General features: G+C 37.1%; 1 protein-coding gene across 2 annotated transcripts in view; it reads right to left on the minus strand.

Annotated features, from left to right (window-relative positions):
* The window catches only part of cnksr2a (connector enhancer of kinase suppressor of Ras 2a), a 78,836-nt gene that overhangs the window by 57,755 nt on the left and 2,448 nt on the right, over positions 1–18,633 (minus strand). For both annotated transcript variants that reach the window (XM_017301866.1, XM_008396461.2), the window contains exons 2-3: positions 4,423–4,586; positions 3,073–3,275 (exon numbers count right to left, since the gene is read on the minus strand). In XM_017301866.1, coding sequence (XP_017157355.1) covers positions 3,073–3,275; positions 4,423–4,586 — 367 coding nt within the window. The remainder of the gene's footprint in view (positions 1–3,072; positions 3,276–4,422; positions 4,587–18,633) is intronic.

The raw sequence follows: 18,633 nt of genomic DNA on the forward strand, positions 1-18,633 counted from the left end.
TTGTTTGTTTTGTAGACCAATATCCCTTTTGCTAGTTTGTAATGTTTGTTGTATATACACTAACTGGAGAATAATTTTACTCAAGTAAAAGTAAAGAGTGTTTGGTAAAAAGTCTACCGAGTAACTCATCAAATTATCAGTTAACATTTAAAAATGACATAATCAAAAACGAAAATTTAAAGTTAAGTGGAATTTTTTTGTATTTTAAGGACAAAAATGACAATAATTCACATAAGTAACAAAAAATAACAAAATTAGGTGAAAGAAAATGTTTCCAGATCAGTTTCTTTCAATAAAAAACTTATGAAACTTTAATAAAAACTGCAGGTGTGTGTGTCCGTCAGCTGAATTTCTGGTTAAAACATGTTTGTTATTCATTCAGTGGGTAGAAAATCCAGAATTTCTACTCAAGAATAGCGATACTTAGTAATAAAATTACTCAAGTAAAAGTCAAAATACTCCTAAAAGTACATACTTTCAAAAAGTTACTCAAGTAGAAGTAATAGAGTAAATGTAACTAGTTACTCCACAGCTCTGGCCCTGATGCAGAAACTTTGTGTTGTTGCAGCATTTCAGGAGACTGACACGGTTTGCACCAGACCGTCTTGGGAGTCTCAATGTCACTTTGCCACCTCCAGTTGCATCATGGGATGCGTGCGACGCCTGCGTGTTCAGCCGGACGCGTGCGTGCGCGATTCGCGTGGGCGTCTGTGTATGTCCGCGGCGCGTCCGCGCGCGCCCGGGGTCGAGATGGCCTGAGGACCGGTGTGGGTGTCTGGCATTTCAAGAGCCGGTGTCGAAGACCTTTAGCTCTGTATCTGACGTTTGTGTGCTGCGGGCGGGAGATCGTGTCGAGTCATGAATACAAGAGGAGACACAAAGAAAAGGGTAAAGAGTAAAAGAGACAGACAGGGAGAGCGAGGCATGTAGAGGGCAGGAGAAAAGGCTCTGAAATGAAAACATATTTCCAAGCAGCAGGAGACGAGTCTGCTGCTTTTTATATCTGAGCTCTGATGGTGGAAAGATTTATTCTTTATGATCACATATAGGCTGCAGCTGAGTGCTCAGTTTGTGTTACATCAGGGTGAAATTCAATCGACAGTATAACATTTCTTAAATTCTTACAAAATACACTGAAATATTTATGCAAAAAAATCATAAATCGCAAAGATTTTTCTGTCAGATTAATAATTTGCTGAGTTTCCGAAGGCGTTTTGGCTTTAATGAAACTGAAAGGCTTTTAACAGCAATGCAGCTAAAACATTCATTATAAAACAGACGCAAACTCTATTTCTTTTTACTGTCTGGTACTAAATCAGAGTAAACTTTTCCTATTTCAGGTCAATGAAAAGGCAAAAATATTACCCTAACCCTAACTTTTTCTTCCAATCTCACAGTGTTTGATTTTAATAGCAGCTCGCCTGTGTGAAATCATAAAAAGATTCAAAATGAATCTGCAAAAATGTTAAGATGTTTGTCTTGGGCTTGACAATATGGCTGAAAAACATTTCACGATATAAACATTCACACCAGTCGATATTAATAACTATTAGTATGTTTCTTTGTTTTAGATATCTTAAAATACCGTCATACTGGCATCGTGACCTTTCCTGTTTTATGCATACTCAACGCTGTTGTTTTTTATTTCTAATCAGGTGGCAAAACCTTAAACTGCTGCTGCGCCAGCAGCTCAGCAGGTTGTTGCTAGGTAACCAAAGAATGAGTGAGTTGCTAGGTAACCAAAGAGTGAGTTAGTGGATTTCCCCAGGCTTAGTGATCAAAGAATAATATGTGGAAATATTGAAACAATATCTGAAGACATCAACCAGGAAGTTAAAGGTTGAATGTACGTAAGTTTTACCAAATGGTGAATAACCCCAAGAACACTTACACAATTCTTTATAGTGTTGTTAGAATATTAGGCATCTGATTGACCTTAGTAAACTGTATTCAACATCTCCAGTTTCAGAAAAAAGGATTTAAATTATATTTGAATATTCCAAGACCCAATTTTGTAATTGAAATTGTTACATTTGCAGTTATAATGTTTATTTTCCACTGTCAATCGAAATACAGCTAAATGTATATATTTTGTGATGTTTAGTTATACAATTTTGCTACTGTTAAGAAAATATATTTAAAATAAGCTAGTTGTAAAACTTAACCATATCTTCAATAATTAGTTAAAATTAATGGTGTTTCAAATAAGGAAATCCACTTCAAATTATATTCACGGTTCAATTGGAGTAATCATTTATCTAGGATATTTCTAGTGAAAACATTATACACTAAGTTGAATTAAAATAACTTAAAAGGGCAGTTCTCTTTAATTAAGAACACGGCTTGTTTCCTTGTGTACGAGTTTGATCACTTGATAAAATTCTAGACCGGGCCATAAAAAACATCTGCCTTTATTTTAATGAAAAATAATACTTTTTTGTTCTTAAAATGAAAGCTCGCTAAAGCACACTCCCCCTAAGTTCAATACGGCGTCGAAGGGAAAACACGCCCTCCCGTTTAAAGTGTGGGACCCGAAACCTCAAACTTCAGATCGCCATGAGGTTCCCTTGTGCCCCGGTCTCCGAAGAAACATCCGTAGCGGTGAGATGTTTCTTCGTAATATTTTGTCGTGGTGTGCGGATGTCTGTCGTGTGAGGTAAATATTGCTGGTTTGTGATTTTATTTGAGTTTTGTCGGTGTCATTAGTTGTTTGTCTAATAAAATGTTATGCTTTTGGACGTGGAGAAACGCGTTTTTTATGGTTCAGCTGATACAGTGACGACTTCAATGAGTCCGGGAGCACAAGAGAATATAACGAGCCAGAAGTTAATGATTTTATTCTCTTAACACTACCTAATGCAAATTTTGTACTGAATTAGACTATTTAATAACTGATAAATACGTCCCTGGTTTTAAATTCACCTGGATCTGTTGCCAAAGCAAGCTTGAAGTCTTAAATACTGATTTGAACTCTGACCTGAACTGTAAATGTATCAAAAGTGTTTCCGAGCAGCATCCGCTCGCTCTTAAGCTGCTAGAAAATATAAACGTAGAAACCAGAGGAGGTATAACCTGTCCAGCCATGCCAGCAGGCTCTTGGCAGCGGTGATGAGGTCAACCACGGAGGTCAGCAGGTCGTTGGGGAGCCGCCGTGAGCTCCTGCTCTCCAACTGGCTGCTCCGCCGGCGGCTGGAGATGAAGTTCTGCAGGTTCTTGGCCGAGGCGCCGAGCTTGTGAGCGAGAGTCCTGACGCTCTCGGTCTCCAGACCCGAATTCTGGAGGCAAAGATGGATAAATATGCAGACCAGGGAGTGAAAACAGTTAAAAACTAGAACTCCTTCTCTTTACATGTTCTAAAGTTGATCTGTTAGCAAAAATACGCTGGAATTCCGCTGGGGTTGCTAGGTAACAGGGCTGGGCTGAGTAGAGGGTTGCTAGGTAACAAGGCTGGGCTGAGBAGAGGGTTGCTAGGTAGCGGTGCAGTGCCCTTCGAATGTGACTCAATAATCGGGAGGTTTCAAATACTTAAACAGTCACTATTTTAAATTTAAATAACTAAAAAAATTCTCATAAATTCAATCCAACAGTTTTGGAGTTTAATTCCATTTAATGTACAATTATATTTAAAAACTTCAAAGTTAGGATTTTATCACTGAAGTCCACCAAAGTGATTAAATTGAGCTATTTTACCATAATTACTCCTGAAAAGCTCACAAATATATTTAATGAAATTCAACTGAATGACATAAAATTCAAAACTTATTATAAAATGATACATTAAAACATTAGATTTGTTCCTTTCTGAACCATGAATAAAAAACACATGTATACATTTAAAAAACATACTTGTGAGACAAACAATAACACAAGAAAAGAAAAAAAAAAGTAAAAAGAAGAAAATATCCGGGAGATTTTTCAAATTGCTTGGGCTGTTTTTAGAAGCAGTCGAGACCGAAATGGAAGTACAAACGTGCAAAATTAGAATTTTGCAAATATTTGCTAAAATGTTTTGTTTAATGTTGATAGATAGGGCCAACATCATGATTCTGAATGACTAAACTGGGCTGAATCATTAAAGAGAGCAGTTCAAGAAGTCAAAACTGTGATTATGAGGATGGCATTTAGATTCCTCTGATAAAAGCCCTGCTTTTTTAACCTTTGTAAGTTCTGGCTGGAAATGACAACAGATTTATTCATTTGTAAATCCATTAATGGGATGAAAATAGTTCATTCTGGTTGGTATTTGGGAGTTAAAATAAAGCAACTCGCCATTTCTTTGCTTTAGGGACCCTTGGGAAATCTAAAGAAAAAGAAGCAGGAAACAAACAATTTACTCCCGGCTAGTTGTTGCTTTTGTGCACTGAAGTGGAGCGGCATATTTTACAGCCTGATAGGAGGCAGGAAAAGCAGAGGAACCCTCACCAGAGCACAGAGCAGGTCCACGGCCTCCAGGATGAGCTCCTGGTGTCCGATCCGAGACACGCCCAGCTCCTCCAGTTCGGCGTGGCTGATCCTCAGCAGCCGCTCCCCGGACACACCCGCCCGCTCAAACACTCCCACATACTGCTGCAAGCAGTCGTCCAGACCTGGAACATAAACACACACAGAGCTGCTGTAGGCGTTCGACTCTAAAATCACAAATCAGATCAAGAGAGAAATCAAATTAAAGAGTCAAACTTCATCAGTAATCTGCTGGTGGTTCACAAATAGGCTTTAAACTTTAAGTCAATGCAAATGATTAACAGAAACAACATTGTAGAAAGCGTTAAAAATGACTGTCTTAAAGTTTATATTTATTAGTGCTGTCAGTCAGTTAAAATACATTAGTTTAATCACTGGCTCTGTGATTAATCACGATTAATCACTATGTCTAACTTTGTAAGCGTGAAATGTAAACATGCTCTCCCGCCGTGATCGAATCAGGAAGGCGCGCGCGGCATCAGGACGTTGTGCTGCACTGCAGACATCTCTGTCTCTGGGTTGTCATATAAAAACAACACATTTTTTATTGGTAAGTTATTTTTACGGAACGGCCGATGTCCGATATTAAACTTCACAGCTAGTATCAGTCGATACAGATACCATGCCGATAATATCGTGTATCCCTACTTCTGGCTGTTTTCTGGAAGTTTGTTCCAGATTTGAGGTGAGTAGAAGCTGAAAGCTGCTTCTCCGTGTTTGGTTCTGGATCTGGACGAAGAGCAAACCAGAACCAGAAGACCTGAGAGGCCTTCATTGATTTATAAACTAACAACAGTATCTTAAAGTCTATTTTCTCAGTGGAAGGACTTTAAAACTGGTGTACTGTGCTCCATCTTCCTGGTTTTAGTCAGAACCCAGCTGCAGCGTTCTGATAGATGTTTTTAAGCCGACACTGTTGCAGTAATCAGCTGGTGACCATCCTGAGAACGAGGTCCTGGGTCGTTCACTAATTTACTCCCATCCATTACTGTCTTATCTTATTTCTTCAACATTCAATCATCTAATGATTGAAGATAAGAATCAGTAGCAGAATAAAATGTCATGAAATGAAGATTCTTAAATGTTCGCACTCCTGTTCAATCAACAAATGCATTTTGATTAAAAATGTTGCAGAAAAAAGAAATCATGTCATTCTCATATTATACTCCAAGTATCTCCTGCCTGCCTGTAATAAAATATTTAAAGAAACCATAATACAGTTAATTATTACTAGAGAAACGATGGGCTGTGGTCGTTGCAGGGGGCTCTCATCCTAACTGCACTTATTCTGCCCAACGTGGTAATTTTGCCCCTCAGCCCACATTGCAAACACATGGCAGGACTCCAGACTTTCACTGGTGGTTCCCCTCATCGAGCTGCGCCTGCAGGGAGAGTGGATCGCTCCACACAGGAAGAGGCCGTTAAACTGCTGCTCGTTCCGGTAATACAGCAGCTGCTGGGTCGGGTTTTTCTGATGCTTTTACTTCGGTTGCAGGTTTGTATGCTTCCTGTGTCTTTTAATATCAAAGCAGAGATCTAAGCAGGAACTTTGTTAAATGTGGTGGTTTTGGGTTTGTTCTCACATCCAAAATGGCACAAAAAACACAGGTAATAAACAGTTTTCGTGCTTTTTTCCACCGCACTGTTTTATTTTAAACTGAACAGCACTGCTTGAACCACACAGCAGGGTTCCTGTAAAAACATACTTTCAAAAAGTATTCATACCTCCTGAATTGTCTCACATTTACCGTAAAGTTTATTGTCATAATTGGGCTTTTTGTGATAAAGGGAAGGAAAATATTGCCTGTTTTTCCAATTTCTTTACATAAAAATGCAAAAAGTGAGTCAGTTTCAGCATAATTCTGCCACCACCATGTTTCATAGTGTGGATTTGAGGCATGGATGTATTTTTGGTACAAAACTATTTGTGCCTTTTAACAGTGAACTTGAAGTCACACAGAGAAATACTATAAGATCTGTGATGTTTCCAGTTACTTTTTAGATTTGCTCCAATTGATCAAAAATAAATGGTGCAAAACAAACTGTGTATCAAGAAAGACGCAAATACAAATACATACAGAAACATGTCAGACAGAAACAAAACTACTGTTACACAAACACATTTTCCCATCACACTGGCTGTTTTTACACAATCAGTGAATCCAACTGCATGAAACCACTGATATGAGTCACAAATGCCACTTTCCAAACTAAACTACTTTCCTCCTTTTGTCACGACAACATTGAAGCAAAATCTGTGACTTGACGATCATTTGTTTTCCCCACAGCGACTGGAAATACCACCATGCTAAGAACCATCAGGGAACAAAATGTTCTACCAACTCCTTAAAAGATGTAGCAGCTTGTCTTAATAATTCCTTAATATTAGTGAAAAGGTGCTATTTCCACTGGCAGATTATTTAACTTATAACAAGACATTTTTCCCATGTTGTAAGACAAATAATCTGCCAGAGGAACCAGAAATTTTTCATCACTTTTCAAGAAATTATGCGCCAGAAGACAAAAATACATGGTAAGATGTTTTTGCAGTGTAAAGGTCTCAATTATTGCTTGATTTATATTCATCGATATGTGCAAGACTTAGACTTTTTTTTCCTCAGAAATCAAAATTTTTTTCTTAGAATTCAGAATTTTTCCCCTCAGAACTCACTTTTTTCTTAGGATTCTGATTAAAATTAAATAAAATGAGATTTATCTAACGCTTCATTAGGACGCTGAAAGACACTTTACATGAAATCAGTCATTCTTATTCACGCACACATTCGCATGCTGAAAAAAGTCACAATTTTGGAAATACAAAATTCTGAGAAAAAAGTCAAAATTCTTTTTTTCTACTCCTCTTCCGTACAAAATGACCCAAAACAAACGCTGAACCTTAAACAAGAATCAGGATGCTGGAACAAAAAAGGAGCAACTGAGCAATAACGGAGCAATCAAGCAACTTAAGACTTCACTCTCTGCTGGATTGCGTAACATCTGTGAGAATGTGTGGGACGATAGTTGGCCTTCCACAGCGAGAGTGTGTGTTAGTGTGTGTGTTAGTGTGTGTGAATGCATTGTTTAAGCGTTTGTTCCTGCGTCTGGCCGGACAACGTTTGCTGAGTCAAAGGAAAGCAGATCAAGACAGAGCGGCTCAGCTGCAGCCCCTGGCTCCCAAAACAATGAACGCATCCAGCGTCTAACCGATCAACAAACAGGCAACCGCAAACACACACACACACGCACACACACACACCTCTCAGAGGAAGGAGCATTGATTTCCCTCGCTTCAAGTCCCAGCTTTATAATACAGTCATCTATCATAACCACACTAACAAAGATTGGGAGGAAAGAAAGGCGGAGGAAGGAAGGATGAGGAAAAGAAAAAGAGCATGAAGAGGAAAAGCTCAGAAGCAGCTGCTAAATTGCTTTCAAACGCATTCACACACACACACACACACACACACACACACACACACACACACGCACACACACACACACATTCCTTTGCTCATCAGCGACAAGCAAATAGACTTTTTTCCTGCCTCTGCACCCTCCCTCCGCTGTCACCAAATCTGAAGTCTAAATGAAGCATTCAGTCCCAGAACGGCACATATCAAGAAGAAGAAAAAATCTATGGGGTTCAATCAATCTCAAATTTGAGCCACACTGACCCTGCAGAAAATGTAAACAAATATGAATTCTGTGGCACTAAATGAAAAGATACAAACATATTTCAAAGATCCTTATCCTTATAAGAGTCTCAACTGAGAATAAAGAAAAATGTAAAGAAGTTGAACTGGTTTTATTATCTTCTTCAGCATGTTTGGAACCATAGTGACACCATTTGGAGGAAGTCCGTCTTGTTTAAACCAACTGCTTCTAAAGTCAGCCAAAGCTCTTGGTGTTTGGCAATAAGTTGATGTTTTTTGGTGTCTGGAAAATGAGCAGTTTCAAAAACCTCTCAATTGTTAAATCACATTCCATAGTAGGGGTGTCAAACCCATTTTTGGGCCAAACTAAGATCAAAAAAGCTCTTAAAGGGCCGGTTGTGCCAGAATGTTTTGATAAAACCTGATCACAACCTGTAAAATATCAATTAATTCTTAAAATTCTCAAGAAACTGGAGGGACTGATTGTCATAATTTGGCAGTAAACTGATAAAAACTGCATTGATTTGATTGACAACATAATATTTAAGTGTTTAGTCTAGAATCTAGAGGGCCACATAAAAACCTATGGCGGGCTGGATGAGTTTTGAGTTAGGCAAATGTTTTCTGTAGGGACTGCGCCATTGCCTAGCAACTCCAGCCAAGCCCAGCCTGTTACCTAGCAACCCAAGCGGAACTCCACCAGTGTTTGGTCAGCTAGATTTACCTCTGTGTGACAATGACTGCTGGATATGGAGTTAAATTTGTTTCACAGTTAATTTAACTCCATACATTTGTTGTTTCTAAATGAACATGAACTTGTTTTCTTTGCATTAGTTGAGGTCTGCATCTTTTTCTTTATTTTGATCGTTTCTCATTTTCTGAAAATAAATACCACATTTTTGCTTGTAATTTTAGATACATGCTGTCAGTAGTTCATAAAATAAAAGAACCATGTTCATTTTACTCAACCAAGTACCTATAAGAAGTAAAACCAGAGGAACTGATCATTTTAAGTGATCTCTTAATTTTTTCCAGAGCTGTATAATTGTGCATCTGTTTGCAGTCATTTTTATGTGCGAGTCCACTTTAAATCCAACATAGAGCTGGATTTAAAGTAAAAAAAAAAAAAAAGCCTAAAACAACTCATTGTGAAAAGAACACAAAAGAAATAAGACCAACTAAACTAAATGATTGATTTTATGCAAAAAATGTAGTGAACATGTTTAGTATCGCTCCTAGCCCGATCTTAATCTGCTGCAGGTGAGATAAGGTCCATGACAACTTCACAAAACCGCACTTGAAGAAATCTGAATCATCTCTTACTTCCACTCTCTGCTTTGACATTTCAGATTGTTCCCAGCTCACCAATTAGTGTTGGGGAAATTTTAATACCGTTTTCGTTCTAATAAGACATCAGTCCCCTTCTCCCCAAACCAACCATCAGCGCTTGTGATGCGACTGTTAGCAGAAGTGAAAGAAGCGAAGCTGATTAAAACAATTTCGGTTCTCGCAGACAGATTGTTACTCCAGTGGAAAGAGGCAGAGAAGCAGAAGAGGAGGAACGTACAGTACGGCGAAGGTTCAGCGATAATCAGCATCGCTTATCGCTGGCAGTGAGGGCGAGCGTGAATGCCCTGAATACTGAAGAGTCAAATTGTAAGTGGCATCAGCAAGCACACACTCCCACACAGTATGCAGCTAGAAAGTGAAGCGCTGCCATATGGTTTATATACATACACAGTAATGTCATCTCTTTGGGATCCATTTAAAAAAAGAAAACATAACCTTTGTCAGCTGAAGTCATCCATTATGTTTCCTCAATCTTAAGGAGTTCAGTAGCTATTAACTTTAGTCTTCAAATCATCGCTTTTATTAAACCTTTCTACCCAACTCATGCAACTCACGTTCTTATCTCCTTCTCACAGAACTCATGCATTTTCCGATCCAGTGCAAAACAAATTTATAAGCGATAGTATCCGGGGATAAAGAAAGGACCTCCAGAATACAACAGCAGAATAACCAAATAGCAGTACTACGCCTCAACAGACAATTTTACCACACAACAGGGAGAAAAACAGAAATTTGCATGAATAAATATCCATGCATTCATGTGTCTTTGGCATCAATGCATCTTAGGTATTTTTTTATGGCTTTTCAGCTCTGTTGGTTCCAGCATTCCTGCCAAATTGGGTCGTAGTAACAATCTGTTTTAAAAAAAAGAAAACTACTGCGGTGTAAGCAGCCAAAATATTAAGTTCAAATGATTTTTGCACTTCCTTACATTTCTGCTAGACAGATAATCTGCCCAGATATTCATAACACGCTCTGTTTTGCAATAGGTGTTTAATGTAGGAAGCTTATTATTAGCAGGTTGCACATCTACATTGTAAACATCCATCAAATGCAAATATAACAGTATATTAAAGGTTTCTAAAATAGTGTCTGCATGAGCAGTTTTATGAATTAAACGTATAAAGTATTTTGTTTTACAGCAATAATGGAAAAATTGATGAAATAATAAAATTACATAAATAACAAATCAGCCTTTCTATTGGTTTTCAAAGCAAATAACTGGATTTAAAACACACCTAAAATGAATTTCCTTTAAAAAAATGTAGATGAATGCATTATTGATAAGACAAAAAAACATTTAGTAAATAGTTTTGCTACAAAAATCATTTGTGCAGGAAATTTAAATAAAAACCATGAAAGTAAATGAATTAATTGTTCCCAATTCACAAAAACAAGATGATAAAAATCACTTCATCCCATAAGTACAAAAAATAACTTAGCAGGGAGTAAAAAGCCAGACCATCAAGTAATAGTGGTTGTTTATAAGGTTTAGCAAGTCGGAAAATGTTTTTTACTGAATATAGCTAAAACTGTATATTTATTTCTAAGATGGTTTGAATATTTGAGTATTTATTTTAGAAACTACAATCTATCTGGATGCTGCTAGAATTTTAGCGTTAACTTGATGAATTAAAGATCAACTTGGATCATCATACAGCTTTTAAATGTTACCACGGAGTGCCGTTGTGTTAAGTCTCCAGTATACTGGTTTGAGAGAATGTATGTAGTTTTGCTATTAACTTTTTTAAATTTCTTTGTTGATTTTAAAGTTGTTTTTCTGGAATATTATAAAATTAAGTTCAAGTGGGTTTTTTTCTGAAATGTGTCTGTTTTCTCCTGCACAGTATTTTAAACTTCTAGAAAGTTTGTTAATACTTTTATATTTGTACAAAATACAAAATTCATTATATTTTTTTTTTTAAATGTATGTTAGACATAATTAAAAAAAAACAATTTCCTGTTTGACAGTATGACAGGGTCTTTTAATAAAAACATGAATGCACATGGAAAATATGCAACAAAATTTATACCTGATGATTTAATCACAACATTGATAGATAAGTTGGTCCAACTTCTTCAATTTTTGTTTGTAGGAAATCTTTATTCAAGACATTTTAGTTTCATTATTATTATATTTAAGGAAAACGTCTTTAGCTTGTTTTGCTATGAAGCATGTTTTGCTTTTCTTTCAGCTGTAAATCAGACATTTTTCTAATTAGTTGAGCTGCTCGTCTGCTTGAAGCTGCAGAAAAACTGCGCTCATTACGAGAACTCCTACTGTAGAAAAAAACAGGCTTTTTTCCACCCATGTTCTTCTATAAATTCACAGAAAATCACTGTAGATGTCAGTGTGGGTTTGTTGTGTAATGAGCCAGCGCAGTCATATGCTCGTACCTGCATTTCGGTACGTCCATGTGTGCGCGAGACTGAAATCATGCGTGTGCTTGTGTTGGACTGTTAGAAAAAGCGTGATTCAGAGCTGACTCACATACTTAACTCCCACAGTAGCACACTTTTCACAACAGCAGGCAAGCCAAACTCCCACAAACACCCTCTTTCTCTCTGTCATACGCACGGCTAATAAAATCTGATTTTGCACTCACTCCAGAGATGTTCACGACTCTGATAAAAGAGCCCGGCCCTCCCAGTCGGGTTATGTGTCATCTGGTCCAAGCGCTGTGAAGCTCCAGTAACAACAAAAGTTAGAGCAGCAGCTCTTTCTGCCTCTCTCATTAGGATAGACGGGATGTTTGCAAAACTGCAGCTCTTAGAAAACAACCTTCAACTTGAAACCTGTCAGATTATACAGAAGAGGATTAGGGCCACTGAGGAAAAAAAATATTCTGACTTCAATCACAGAATCCTGATTTTTATCTCAAGATTCTGAGAAAAAAACATCAAAATTCTGAGATTAAAGTCTTTTTTTTTTCAGTGACTCTAATCCTCTTCCGTAAGATTAAATCCCACTATTATTTAAACTGTTCTATTAAAACTAAATACTCAGTAGTACTAGAATAAAAAACAAGAAAACAATTGGACTTTGCAGGGAAATCAACATACATCATAAATTATTTGCAACTCTTTTCAAGATTTCTAACCTTAAGTGCCTCTTTTAGTTATTAAGTTCTGTTCTTAATAGAACCGATTTTCCAAAAAGGTATGTTTACGTTTTTGGAAAAATATTCACATTTTCCCAATGGCATATGAGTATATTTAAATTTTTAGGACACATTTGTATGTATTTATTCAAATGTATTGGTACACTGTAAAATCACAAAATCTTACCAAGTAATTTTGGTCTGGTTTCTAGTGCAAATGTTTTACTAACTTGAAATGAGGCAAACTAACTTAAAACTATTTTTTAGCAACATAAAGATATTTGTTTTAAAATAATTCCTTAATATTAATAAAAATATTAAATCTTTTGGCAGATAAATTAACTTATAACATGGGAAAATGTCTTATTAGCTAAATAATCTGCCGATGGAACAAGTAAGTTTTCATCGATATCAAGGAATTATTTATGGTACTTAAAACAAGCCCTTATTTCTTGCTAAGAAATTACTGAAAAGTCAGTTTTGTCTTATTTTAAGTTTACTAAAGTATTTGAACTAGAACTTAGAGCAAAAATACTTGGTAAGATTTTGTGTTTTTGCAGTGTATTTATTGAAGCTGTCATTGAACAAACAGTGGAGGAAACAGTAAAACTTATCACGGTAAACGATAAAGTATACAATAAATGCCTGAATCAAAGTGATTTAAAAGAAATTATATTTTAATTATATCTTTCAATAACAAAAAAACACAAAATCACAGTTTGAGCTACAGTCTTTGACAGGTTTTCGGTGTAGCTGACATTAAATTATTATTTTTGCATTATTTTTATTGAAGCATAAAGCGTTATGCCAAGTTAAATTGAATCTGTTTGCTAGGCGGATTCCCTTTCACAGCCTGTCAGAAAGCAGCAGAAATCAGAGTCCATATTTGCTAAATGGCAGCTATTTAATATTCATGTGGCAGCAGACGGGTTCCAGTCTGTTCAGAGGGTCAGAGCCGGCAGAGCGGCTCTGCGGCCGAGAAAGGCAGGGCTCTCAAAATGCTCATCATCCGTCTTATTGTTTATGCAATAATCAGCGACCTAAACATATTACACTGTAATATTTGATAGATCAAGGTCATTACATGAGTTCGACTTAAGGCATTTGGAGTCTAAATCTAAACATGTTATTAATGCAGTGGCCTAAAATATGAACAACTTGGACAATCCAGCAAAGTCAAAGGTTCCTATTGTTGCCAGTTACATATTTTGTATCATGCATCTTCATTTTTAAGTAAAAAAATTGACCAAGTCCTTGTCTTAGTTATGTTTCCAAAACAAAGTCCATATTTAATTCAATACATGGTGGAGAAAATTACTCTGATCCTCTGTAAACAAGTGGATTAAAAAACTGAAACTAAAGGAAATCAGTCACCAAATCCAGCATTATCTTAATGCATAAATGTTGCAAATTAAACTGAAGTAGTAACCCGGAACATGCGAGTATGTCTTTAGGTCTTCAGGTAAACAATATTCCAGAAAACGCATGAATAAACTGGCTCTGATGTAATCTAAGGCTGCATTCACACTTGCCCTATTTAGGCCGCTTTAATTAAACTCTACTTAATTTGCGTAGAAAGTTTGTTTTGTGTGAATGCATAATCAAACTCAAAAAAGTGAACATGGGTTCACCTACAAACCTTGGTCTTGGTTTGGTTGAAGTGAACCCTGGTTTCAATATGTGGATACCAAGTGGAAAAGCAGGGCATTCTGGGTAAATACAACCAAAACAAACGCCTAGCGGTAGCAGGAGAGATGCCTAATGGTCGTTTGAGAAAGACAAAGAAAAACCCTACAACCACTAAAATCTGACGGTACTCCATTTTTGTTTATATTTTTAAAAGGATGGAGTTGTGCTCAGTGTCTTCTTCGTTGGTTTCATGTTGTTTCCTTCAGTGGTTCTTGGTGCAGCGCCACCACAGGTGAGAAGGGGAACAGGTTTCCAAAGGGTTTGGTTTGTTTGACACAAAGCTGAGTGAAAGCAAACTGCAGAAGCTGAAAATGTAACAAATGCTGCACTTCTGGTCCCAAATTGAACCGGATCTCCCAGACTATCAAGTGTGAAAACACCATAAGTCCTTATCTATTACAGCTTTTAAACTCCTGTGGATTAGAAGAAATCCCGAATGCTGTTACTATCACTCAGTCTGATTCCTCCCGTGGCATGAAGTGTCATCAAACGCCGTCACGCCTTTTTCACTGCTGATTTTCAAGTCTGGCGGTGAAATTCACCCAAAGGGAAATGAGGTGAAATTCTGCCCGGATCACAGCGTGAACAGATGACAGCGGAGGAAAATTCCTGGCATTCCCATCAGAGCGCTCATGTTGCTGTTAGAAAGCCTTGCTGGTGTAACATTGCTGCACTGAGTCGACGGCGTGGCGACCCTTTGGCCCACAACGCCTGCTGCGTACAGACCGTACATGTTACTGTACACACATTTGTAACGGTTTTATTTGAACAATTTTATAGATGTGAAGTTTGTCAAAATCTGTTTATGTATTCTTTTAATTTATTTTTGTTTAGTTTCTCCAGACATTTATTGGCGTATTATGTTCTGTTACATTGCTCTTGGCAGTTGGTGGTTACCATAGCAACCAGTAACTGACAGCTCCTCCACCTTTTTTCTCTGTTGCCGCCGGTAACTGTAGTAGTATTACAATAAGCTCTGTATTTTCTTTACAAGTGTTATATTTTAACATAGGTTTTAGACATATTTAAATTATATGAAGCGTATATAATTTTGTCATGATTTGTACTGGTTATCAATATTAGTGTGTTTTTAGGTTTAATTTTACAACTGTTAACTTCTGCTAACTGCTATTAGCTGCCATTAACTTCTCATTGGTAGATATTTTTCAGTACTTTGTTTAGTGTTATTCATTGCATTTTAATTAATGTATAGGAGTATTAGTTGATGTTCACCACCAACATGATTTGGTGGTGAACAAAAAAAAAAAAAAACACAAAATCTTACCAAGTATTTTTTGTCTAGTTTCGAGTAAAAATATTTTATTACACTTGAAGTGAGACCAACTTCAAACTAACTTTTCAGCAAGATACAGGAGCTCGTTTTAAGTAAATAATTCCTTAATACTGATGAAATACTTCTATTGGCAGATAAATTAACTTATAACACGAGAAAACTTCAAAAATAGAAAAAATTGGGCTACTTTATGTTGGGTTGCCACTACTGTTGAGTTGACAACTTTGGCCCACGTGATGAAACGTTCGGACCAAAACTAGACCAGAATTACTTGGTAAGATTTTGTGTTTTTGCAGTGTGAAGGTCAGAAGGGTTAAACACACATACAGTCCGATGTATCACGTTACCCGCTGTCGCCACGGACACACCCAGACCCAGCGTGAACCGAATACCAAACCGAGGCGAGCCACGTTTCTGAGCGGGCTTCGGCGTGTGTGTGTTGGTGCAAATGTCCGAGGATTCGGGCACGGCCTTCTGCTTGGAGCCGGCGCGCGAGTCTGTCAGCTGTTGAGCACAGACGGGCCGAGACCGGCAGCCCACTACCCACCCCGACACATGTAAACACATGCCGAGTGACAGCGGCCAACAAAGAGAGTCTCACACCACCTGCATTTTATTGGTGTGTTTGAGCTAACAGATCCCCTGACCTGCTTTTTATGCAACCAACAGACATGATGAGTGACAACTGTTTGCCATTTGTCACAGATTTTTTGTTTTTCTTTTCTTTTTCTTTTTTTTTAGGAGAGAGTGTGTGTCGTGTTTTTTTCTTTCCTCATGAAACAAAAAGCAATGACAACAGTTAGGGAGAAGAAATACAAAGAAAGTTGAAATACTTATTGATAACAATCAAAAACAAAAATGTTTTCAAATCAAAATCGAATCAAATTTTATCTGTATAGCAAATTTCTATGGAGGACCAAAACTGACAGTCAAAAATTAAAGCAAGGCAAAAAGAAAATATTTTCATTTCTTGACAAAAACAGATGTCTAAGGACAATAAAAAAATATATAAATTTCTGCTTTTATTTTTAATTATGTCAGTTTGGGTCCTCCATAATTTTCAGCAACAAGGAATTTCAATCATATTGCAAGTTATTGATCTTATCATGTACAGTAATCTAATCCATCTCATGCAAACCTTTTATTAGAAGCTAAGCACTAGATTTTAGGGGAATAGCGTCAGATAAAAGCTGTGATATGGAGGTAAAAAAAGCACCAAATGCTACCTTTATTTTCACTTGTAAAACAAAACATAACTCAGAAACAGGAAAATTAATCCCCCTAGATTCAGAAAGCCATAGGAATGTAAAGTTCTTAAAGTTTAAATGAACCACAAGTTGACTTTAAGACCCAGCTGCTTGTGCAAACCGGACCGGAAAGTTTATCTAATCATAAATGACCTTCATATTTTCTCCCTTTAAGCCCAACTGAACGTATATCATTCTGCTAATGGAGCTGGTGCTTAAAGCATCAGCTTGACGGTAAAGAGTTGGCAGCTGGTTTGAGCCCCGATAATAAATGTGATTAATGTATTAGTCCTTAGAGCTGGCAGGGCCAACGGGGATGCCTGGTGGACGTGGAGCCAAAATCAGTTTCCACCAACAATCGTAACGTGTCGCGATAATTCAGGACTATTAACACAAAAGATAAATGAAGAGGAGCCAAAAAACTGATCATAAAGACAACCTTCTTTTTAAAGGACTGAGACTGAAACAATAGCTCTATTTTTTTTTTTGCACAACCTGATGACAAACGTATCAAACACAAGGCCCAGGGGCCAAATTCGGCCCGCTGTTGCTTTTTATGTGGCCCTCTGGACTCCGGAGGAATGTATAAATAAAACCTTCAAGATAACAGTTGCACGCTTAAATATTATCAGATCAGAGTGGTTTTAATCTTTTTACTGTCAAGTTACAGCAGTCAATACTTCCAGTTTAACTACGGTCGTGTAAATTCACTAAATCAACAAATCACGTTATTTTTTGTCCTAGTTCATAATTGTGAGTTCATTGAAAATTTGCCAGAAAATGGTCAAAAACAGGTGATGCCAGTGATGCCAACTCCCACCTGTAGGTGGCAGAGTGTTTTACTTCCACACTTCTATCTTACTTGATGTCATACATAGGTGCAAATATTACAAAATTCCTTGAAAATATTTTTAACTTAGTAATTTATCAGATAAAAATTGGTGATGCATCATTCATCAATGAGAAAAACTGTTAAATATGATTAAATTTTAAGAAATGCAGAGACAGTTCTCACCGTTATTCGGGTTTATCAAAGCATTCTGGTACAACCGGTCCTTTAAGAACATTTGTGATCTTAATGCGGCAAAAAATGAAATCAAGTTTGACGCCTCTGTTCTAGACGGTATGGAAATAAATTGCATTTCCATACAAAAGCCATCTACGTGTGGAAAAGTGTTCACCAAGGCCTGAAGGTACAGACCTAATCAGATTGGCTGCTGAATTATTCATGACTTAATCTCCCGTCTGATCGCTGCCCAATATCACAGAATCCCTCATAAACACTGAACTACATTCCCAGATAAATAATCACGCTTAGGTTAGTGTGTGTGCGTATGTAATTTTTGATTTTTAGATAATCTTCGAGCATGAGAAAGATTGGAGTTACGTGTTTAAAGACTGCTTCGTCAGGACTTGATTACTGCATTTATGTGGTGCACTGCAGTAAACTATCCAGGGTGAGCCAAATAATTAAATCTGTTGAACTTTGACCAAAGTTTAAGGCTGCAAACAATAACAAGGTCAAAATTTTAATAATAATAAAAGAAAGAGCCTCGGGAAATAATTATACTTTTGAATGTTAATTCTTCCTGCTGATACACAAACTTGCAGATGAAGATTCAGATTCACAACCTTTAGCTGTATCTGAATGTAACACATGCAAAATGTTAAGAGTTTAAATTAGTCATTTGCTTCGGAGCAATTACTTTCCGCCCAACAAGTGATCAATAAAATCTGCCCCTGTGGTGAAGCATTGAGTTTCTGTCGCAATAAAATACCAGAATTAGGTCCAAATTGCAACGAATTACCAGCAAAGTTAAATAGAAAAGAGGAGAAAG

This window comes from Poecilia reticulata, linkage group LG20 (genome assembly GCF_000633615.1).
Source record: "Poecilia reticulata strain Guanapo linkage group LG20, Guppy_female_1.0+MT, whole genome shotgun sequence".
Classification (NCBI taxonomy): domain Eukaryota; kingdom Metazoa; phylum Chordata; class Actinopteri; order Cyprinodontiformes; family Poeciliidae; genus Poecilia; species Poecilia reticulata.